The sequence below is a fragment of the Nicotiana sylvestris genome, chromosome 3 (assembly GCF_000393655.2).
Source record: "Nicotiana sylvestris chromosome 3, ASM39365v2, whole genome shotgun sequence".
NCBI classification, from domain to species: Eukaryota; Viridiplantae; Streptophyta; class Magnoliopsida; order Solanales; family Solanaceae; genus Nicotiana; species Nicotiana sylvestris.
In genome coordinates this window covers 174226187-174235504 of record NC_091059.1, presented here as the reverse complement: position 1 = coordinate 174235504, position 9318 = coordinate 174226187, and the positions used below count along the sequence as shown (strand labels likewise).

General features: G+C 35.6%; 1 protein-coding gene across 1 annotated transcript; it reads left to right on the top strand.

Moving 5' to 3' along the window:
- Positions 1-1683: 1683 nt before the first annotated feature.
- On the top strand, positions 1684-8694 carry LOC104248591 (notchless protein homolog). The gene is made up of 13 exons (XM_009804874.2): positions 1684-1931; positions 2203-2284; positions 2377-2466; positions 3385-3510; positions 4606-4733; positions 5603-5802; positions 6165-6228; positions 6967-7077; positions 7164-7301; positions 7417-7559; positions 7637-7691; positions 7893-7949; positions 8029-8694. Exons 1-13 carry the CDS (start codon positions 1764-1766, stop codon positions 8110-8112), a joined length of 1446 nt encoding a protein of 481 aa, XP_009803176.1. The 5' UTR covers positions 1684-1763; the 3' UTR covers positions 8113-8694.
- The last annotated feature ends 624 nt before the right edge of the window (positions 8695-9318 follow it).

Sequence of the window (9318 nt, the reverse complement as noted above, 5' to 3'; positions counted from 1 at the left end):
TTTTTGAATTTTAAGGAGATTGAGACGACTGGATACCGTAAGCCCAAGGAAATTTTTAAATGAATTTTTATAAACCACTATTGTTTATTGGCTATTAACTTCTTATAGTTATCGTATACATAACTATTTCATATAATTACTATTTAGTTGTTACGCGACTTAATTTGTTGTATTCGCACTACCATATTCATGAATACAGTAGCGAAATTCGCCTAAAAATAGGGAACTCCAGTTGTGCGACTGTGTTCGTTGTATTCGCGTAAAAAATAGGGGAATACAATTGTTTAATAATGGAAAGAGGATAAATTATTGTGTATCACTCCTAATTTAACTCAACAAAATCAATTCTACATAAATTTCATTACTACGCGACTGTATTCACGCTACTGTATTCATGAATACAGTAGCAGAATTCACCTAAAAAATATGGGAGTCCAGATGTGTGACTGTATTCGTTATATTCACGCTATTGCATTCATGAATACAATAGTAAAATTCGCCTAAAAAATAGGGGAATTCAACTATTTAATAACGAAAAGAGGATCAATTAGCGTATCACTCATAATTTAACTTAACAAAATTAATTCTACATAAAATTTACTATTATTGTATTGTATACCATGTATTAGCGCGACTGTATTTATAAATACAGTGAGGTAATCAAGAAATAGTGATATTCGATTGTATTAAAAAAAATAGAAACCTTCAGTACAAGCGAAAAAAAATATTTATATAAAAATACAATATATTTGAGTGTATTTTTACATAATACAATATATTTATACCATTGTATATGACGCCGACGATTATGACGACAATCACAATGACGAAGATGATTCTAACGCCTACTGTTCCCTACTCCCTCCTCGCTTCGGATCTATTCTCTTCGCTTCAAAAAGTCCACCATAGCCACCAATAAATGGCTGCTACGACGGATGCCTTGACCGAAAAGGGAGAAAGATTTGAGGGAGAAGAGAGGATTGAAAATCTTACTCATAGAGAGAGAAGAGAGAGAAAGATTATAATTGACGTATTTCACTCCTCAATTGTAGGGTATAAAATAAATTCTTATTTAGCTATAAAATAGAAAAAGTAGCTATACGTAATATATTTTGAAATTGTTTTGGTTTTATAATAAATATGGTGTAATAGTTTGCTATAGGAGGTAAAATTTTCAAATTTTAAGGGGAAGCCCAAATTAGTCAAAAAATATTATACACTAATTATACATATATCATATATTTGTTTGCTATTTTTTTAATGGACGGCTATTTAAGAAAATTTTCAAATTTTTATGAGTTTAACGGGATTATTTAAAAGAAATTTTATATGTTATGTTAGCTAAAAGATAATTATATATGACATTGTTGGATATGACATTGTTTAATACATGTATGAAAAGTAAGCGGTTCCTCTTTAATGAACTATACAGTATATGACACTGTTTAATACATGTATGATTGTTGGATTATTAATCATCACATTACAATTTATATACTAGTAATCCCCGCGTAACTTAACCCAATACCAAACATCCCCTTATAATACAGAACTGTACGCAAGTGCACAGTTCAGAAAGGTGGAAAAATTTAGGGTCCAAGTGCAAAGTACAGAAAGCTTAAGGTGTGCATTTTCCAATTTCGTAAGTTTTGCTAATATCCCGTACTGACCCGCAAAGCTGGAAAATTTAAAACCCTACTAAAACCTCTCTTTCCTCTCAAAGTCAAAAGCAGTGTAACAAGAAAATCAGCTAAGCAAAATTAATGGCAGAAACAATGGAAGTGGAAGTGGCGGCAGAGAGAGAAGCAATAAACAGCGTGATATGTCAGTTGGCAGACCCAGACGGTAATTCGTTGGGTGCTGCGTTGTACCTCCCTGAAAACGCTGGTCCAAAAGAGCTTAATCAAGTCGTCAATAAGCTTCTCAGCAATGTAAGCAAGTCCAAACCTTCTTTTAGTATTCTAAAATTAGGAAATTAAAACTTCTAATATCAATTGTGTACATTAGTTTTATTTTTAGCCTCCATTGCATAGTACAAAACAAAATGAATAATAAACAAGGATATTCTAAACTTTGTATATGAACGACTTAGTGAATGGATGAGCTAGTGATGAATACGAGGAATCGTGGTATTAATGACCATTTCAAGAGGGTCAATTTTTAAGATGACTTGTAATTATGGGATGTTTTGGAATTTGTCAGGAGGAAAGGTTGCCTTATGCATTTTATATCTCGGATGAAGAGCTTGTGGTACAGCTTGGATCATACTTAGAAAAGAACAAAGGTAACTTGTGTAGGAGAGTTGTAATAATTATTGAGCTTATAAGTGACATTTCGCTAAATATTTATGGAGATATATTGGTGAATTCATTGCAGTGTCTGTGGAAAAAGTGTTGACAATAGTATATCAACCACAAGCAGTGTTTCGAATCCGCCCTGTCACTCGTTGTTCGGCCACAATTGCTGGTACAAGATTATCACTTCTCTTATCATTATGCTACTTAGCATCTTGTCCTTGTGAATTTTTTCTCTGTTAAACTGATACTACAGAAAAAAGAACAATGATGTAGGTTAGTTTTGGTGGAACTGCAGTGGGGTTTGATTATTTTGAGCAATTACTAATTTAAGAATTAACAGTTTTCTTTCTCACCCTAACAACTTTTTACTCTATATATCCTGTTAGAGTGAAGATATATTGGTGCTCTTCTTTTTCTCTGGTTCTTTTTAGGGGAAGTAACTGATAAGTTTTCAAGTTTCCATTTTATTGTTCCGTGTGAGTAAAACAGAAGTAATCTAAAAAAATGGAGGAAAGCTAATCATGTTGATGGGTCACTTATCAATGATCATATTGATGGGTCACTAACCAACAATCATGTTGGCAACATTAGGTCTGCTTGAGCTGCGTGTTATGATGGGTTAGGTCTATGGCTTATGAGTGCACAATGATTTGTAGAAGAAATTAAGTTTTCAGTTCTTCTAATTTGAATATACTTTTAGAAAAGGTATTGAAGATTCGAAAAGAAATGGGTAGTAGTTGCCAAAATAATGGAGTATTGATATGTTTCTGTGTGATGGTGAAAACCCCCTCGGATGAAGCTTCTAAGCTTGATCTATTCTACAGCCAAGCTTTCGCTTTCCACTTAAGAGGTATCTGGTTCATGCAATAAGCTTTCCAGTCTTATTAGTCAATGATCCACAACCAATTCATGTACGCTTCTGTTTCTTGGTCTGACTGATTAACCTTTGACGGCTTATCATTATCTAAATTTTGTATGTCTTTGTCTAATGTTCCATTCAATCTTCTTTTCCTTTGTACTAGACAGCTGCTCGGGTCACACTGGGACCTTCACATTTGCTTTATTCAATGTGGGTTTGTGCTTGCAGGTCACACTGAAGCTGTACTTTCAGTTGCCTTCAGTCCTGATGGACGGCAGTTGGCGAGTGGATCTGGTGATACTACGGTTCGTTTGTGGGATCTAAATACCCAGACGCCATTGTTTACACTTCAAGGTTTGAATCCTAGTTTCACTGGCACCCGTGGAAGTCTCAGCTTTTGACTTGTCATCTCACGTAAAATATAGAAACTGAGTGATAAAGGTCTTTAAGTATATCCTCTTAAAAGATGTTATTTAGCTGATTATCACTTATGAGAGCGATAACTTTTTAATATGCTGGGAGGTAATACAAGATATTCCCGACTTCCCTTCACATTCTCACACTGGTTTAAATTCTAGTTTCGTTACATTGAATGCATCTTAGATACTGTTAAATATGTCATGCTTCTTGTCAGATAATATTGTGTCATTAGCTCTCCTTGTGGTAAAACTTTGGGTTGTGAGAAGGTCATAACTTCTGTATATAGCTTTGCTTATTCTATTCCTCTGCCGCAAATGCTGCAAGGATTGCCTTTTTTTTTTAAAACCTGTAAATATTATTGATGTTAAGAAAACCAGCACTAAGAAAGTTACATCCAAAAGTTGGTTAAAAATAAGAAAGAAAACAAACCTGGCTATCTATACAAAAGATTCAAGGAACTGTAACATGGTTTTACTATCATCTATCCATTTGGATTTACACCAAGAAGATAATAACAAAACACAGTCAGACTTAATCTTCAAGGTTGAGTTTCTTTGTCCGTGAAAACACCTTCTATGTCTCTACTTTGAGATGCACCACCAGATCACCGTGGGGATAGTATTCCTTGCTTTCTTTTGTTGTTTTTGCAGTCCCTTTCTGTTCCAACAAGAGAGCAGCTCTGCTGCAGTACCTGGCATAGTGTTTAATGCCTAGAAAATTTAAATAAATTTGCCATAATGGATGCGAGTAATTTTTACTTGCTCCATCAGCATCAAATACTAGTTATTGAGTCTGCAAGCAACCCATATAACCAAATTGTATTGCATTTGCTACCCAACAATAAGAAAAGGGAAAAGAAACAGGTTTTCTCTTATAATATAATTCTGTCAATGTCCTTTCCAAAAAATAAATCTGTCAATGTTGCTTGTTTCCTCCAAGTTACCGAATCATGGACTTACAAACATTTCCCTTTATCTTTTTAATAATAATGTCTGTATAAATAGTGATCTGTAATTTTCTTTGCTCCAGGGCACAGAAACTGGGTTCTTTCTGTTGCATGGTCACCAGATGGTAAGCATCTTGTTAGTGGAAGTAAGGCTGGAGAACTTATCTGTTGGGACCCTCAGACTGGGAAGCCTTTAGGAAATCCGCTTACTGTAAGTCATCTGAGATGTGTTTTGTATTGTTATAGATTGCATACCTATGGACTTTTGATGTGTTTTTGCTTGCTGGGCTTTATGGGTCAAGATCCCCACCAAAACAGCATTTTCTTTGTTACCTGTTGTCTATTGTGCTTTAGTGATGATAAATCCTGGTAATCTTTCTTTTTTTAGTTGCAGATAGAATACTGATATTGAAGTTTAATTACTTGTCTGTACAAAAATGTATCTACAGAAGGGCTCTACCTTTTTTCCTTCTTTTTTTGTGGCTAAAACCCCGCTTACTAGTCAGGTTGAATGTTGTATATCTTGTAAGAAGTAAGCATTATTGCACACTTAGGCTAATGTGCTTACGATTGTTGGTGTCTAAAATTCGGAATTTGGGTGTATCTTTATTTGAACCATGCAAATTAGATGTCAGAGAATATATATGCATAATTTGATCAATTATTGATTTCTTTAGTTGTCTTTTAAGACTTTTGAGTGTGTGTGCAATGTCAAATTCAGACAGTTGTGAGAATGCTTCTCAAGTGGCTAAGTTCAAAATTTTCATGCTTGTTTCATTTTTAATTTGGATATTGTCGTCTGTTCTAATTTTCGGAATACCTACATGTACCCCTATGAAGATATTGAAGTAACTAGGCCTTCGATGTAATTGAATTAAGTAACTACTCATAGGTCCTCTATTTCTGACTTTTCTTGACTTAAGTTGTGGCTTTTTGTGTGACATGCATGTTTTCCGTTTGTTGGTTTTGCTGAAAACAATTGTCCCTGATGGCAACAGGCTCACTGTAACTTGTCGTATTGCTTTGTGAACTGTTAAAAGAAACTTTTGAAGAGTCTATAATCTGAGCTCCATGTTGCAGGGCCACAAGAAATGGATAACTGGTATTTCCTGGGAACCTGTACACCTCAGTGCTCCATGTCGTCGCTTTGTAAGTTCAAGTAAAGATGGTGATGCACGGATATGGGATGTTACCACCAGAAAGTGTCTTATTTGTCTCAGTGGCCATACACTTGCAATAACATGTGTAAAATGGGGTGGAGATGGAGTTATTTACACTGGGTATATTTCTTTAGAGCATTTCGCTTTGCAGATTGTTTTCTTTTATGTAGTATATTGATCTCTGTAGAGAGCATCAACTTATGGTGATTTGCCCACTTGATCATACCTATTTCTTGAACTTTTGCTGTTTTCTTATGGTGCTTAGTTCTCTCCTTTTTTTTTGTGTGGGAGGGGTGGGGTGGGGTGGGGTGGTTTGGCTGTATATAATTGTGTGTGTGTGTGTATGTTTATATATTATATCTAGAGAGAGATAGAGAGTGAGAGAAAAAAAAGAGTGGGAGAAAGCCAACGAGCTGTTGAACTCAAACATTAGTTATAAAATCTTCAATTGGTGTTAGTAACATTTGGTAGTTCATATCCAGATCTCAGGATTGTACAATCAAGGTATGGGAAACCTCGCAGGGGAAGCTAATACGTGAATTGAAGGTGAAGTCTATAACTTTTGATTATTCTGTGACTTTTCAATTGCTCTCATGCATGTGCTGTGACTTGTATTGCTATTCATCACCTGCATTCAGTGAGGTTTGATATGAGCTTGGTGGGCTTTTTCTATTTCTCCTTGAGAAGCTTTCTTAATCTTCTGGCTGCTCAAGAGTGAGGATTGTGATATACTATCATTTGAATTTGTAGACAATTTGTTGAGCACCTGTTTTATGGCTATTTCATTTTAAGAAACACCCAGTCTAAGTTAGGTGGAATAGGTATACTCCTATATATTTTCTTACCTAGGTCCCCAGTTGTTTCTTATTTATCAACTTGTCCTCTTGGTGTTGATCCATTACATTTCTATTTTTTTGAGGGGGGGGGGAGGGGTTAGAGGGAGGGCGAGGATTGAATCTGCACCTTTAGGATATTAGTAGCTCAAATAAATTTTTATCCTTGTGTGTCTCAAAAAAGCTATGGCTTTTGATCTGTTCACATGTGATATACTGTTAAAATTTGGATTTCTGTGAGATTCAATTTCGAACATTATTGTTGCCAGTAATTATTAAAAATTATTTACCTTATGAGAAGAAAAAAACACATTACCATTTGCATCCATGAAAAAAATCCTTATGTAGATTTATTGGCTATTGTTTTGTGAACATGGAGTAAGAAGTCCCGGAGATTATGACTAGATGGGAAGTTTCTTATTTATGCTCCTACCCATTTCATGCTATGCAGGGTCATGGTCATTGGGTAAATTCTCTGGCATTGAGCACTGAATATGTTCTTCGAAGTGGAGCTTTTGATCACACCGGTAAACAGTATTCGTCTCCCGAGGAAATGAAAAAGGTAATTTCTTTGATGCTATTTTGTTGCTCCAATTTGTAATTTCTCCCATCCTCACAGTACCTGCGTTGCTCTTGTTTCATCTCCAGGTAGCGCTTGAAAGGTACAACAAAATGAGAGGCAATGCCCCTGAAAGATTGGTCTCAGGATCAGATGATTTCACCATGTTTCTATGGGAGCCTGCTGTCAGCAAGCACCCCAAAACTCGCATGACAGGTCACCAACAGGTTGGCAGTCTTTCTCTGTTGTAAAGGATGTTTTTTTTTTGCGTGCGCACTTTGACAGTAAACATGGCCTTTTTTTTTGTTCTAAGCATCGAGCCATGAATTTCAATTTTTGCAGCTGGTCAATCACGTCTATTTTTCTCCGGATGGTCAATGGATAGCAAGTGCTTCATTTGATAAGTCAGTCAAATTATGGAATGGTACCACAGGAAAATTTGTTGCCGCATTTCGAGGCCATGTTGGACCTGTATATCAGATAAGGTTAGAATTTGCCATAAAACATCTTCCATCATTTTTAACAGTCAACCCATTAGTTACTATCCTTGTGTTCTGCACAGCTGGTCGGCCGACAGTAGGCTCCTATTGAGTGGGAGCAAAGATTCAACCTTGAAGGTATGGGTTTGCATTTGTCTTTGTTCTTGTCCTATTAAAAACAAGTTATCTTGGGTTCTCTGGGCACAAAGATATTGTCTATACCTGTTCTGTGGGGTTACAACTCCTGCCGAGCATTAAGTGTCAAGTGAGAAACAGTTTTCTTCGAAGAAACGTCCAAATGCGAGATATTTAAGAAACTATTATGTCTTTTCTATTTAGGTTTGGGATATCCGGACAAAAAAGTTGAAGCAAGACCTTCCTGGACATGCTGATGAGGTAAGCCTCCGCCACAGGCATTTTCAGCCTTTCCTTTTCCACAGAAATGTGAGATAACTTGTCTATCTGAACTTTGAAGGTTTTTGCGGTTGACTGGAGTCCAGACGGTGAAAAAGTAGCATCTGGTGGGAAGGACAGAGTTTTGAAGCTATGGATGGGCTAGAAAATGTGTAAGTTGTCTTTCGTCGTGGCTAAAGAACTCGCCCACTGAACCTATATTGCATCATAATTGTGCCTCAAAGAACCATTTGCGTTCAATGCCAAAAGCTTCAGAAGTATGTGAAGTTAAAATCTATATTCGTTTTGAGTCTATTCTGGAGTCAGTGGAGAAAACTTCAAGTTTGCAGCAAAATCTTCTTCAATGGAGCGGTAGACAGAGTGCAGGAAGCAACCATTTTCAATCTTTTCATTGATCACCACTGCAAATATCCCTATATGTTGGTTATAAGCTGTCTTACATTATTTATAGGCAAGAAGCAGAAGTGTTATGTAGTTGAACTTTAATTTTTTTTCTCTCCCTACGTACTGCACATACAGCTTGAGATAAAATCTTATTTTTTTTCCTTTTCCTTATTCCTTTTTTTCTCTTTTGCCAACGGAAGTTTCTTGATATTCTATCATTGCTACGCACTATCCTGTAGCAATATTGAGATTGGTCAGCGAACTCATAGAAACTAATTATTGTGACTACTGTAATTGGAATGCCTTTTATAGTGCTAAAATTGTCTACTCTTTCATTGTTCAAGCGAATGCTTTTATATTGCTATTAGTGTTTACTCTTTTACTGTTAAAGCTGCCCGACTCCCCCATTCGACTTCAAGACAAGCAATCGTTTGGACTTTGATGCCAATATTAAGTGTAAAGTAAATCCATATATGCTCTTTCCGTAAATTGACACTTCTTGAAAAGATTGCGCAAATGCAAATAAAAGTGTTCAAATATTTTGGCCACAAATTGTCATATTCAAGGAGCGCTTGTTAAAAAATCAGAATTCTAAAGTAAGATCATTTTTTGCGAGTAAATTTTACTTTGCCTTCTTAATCTTTAAAGTTGATAAACATTATCCCCTCCACCTTTTAAATTGTAATGAAAACCTCCTTATCTAATATTATTTTGTGAGAAAAATGTATTTTTGGTGACTTTCTTAGTTTCAGTGGCAACTTTAGTCGCTAAAAAAATCTGTTTTTTTTCTTCTTATAGAGCACATTGCTAGGTCAATGCAGCAAACATTGTAATATATTCAGGATTTGTTGGCATCCTTTTCGATATTTTTACAAATTATTTCAACCTTTAAATAATACCAACATCATGGTGAATAAACCAAATAAAAATTGGGCAAAATTCACATTATAAAATTGTCCAAATATTT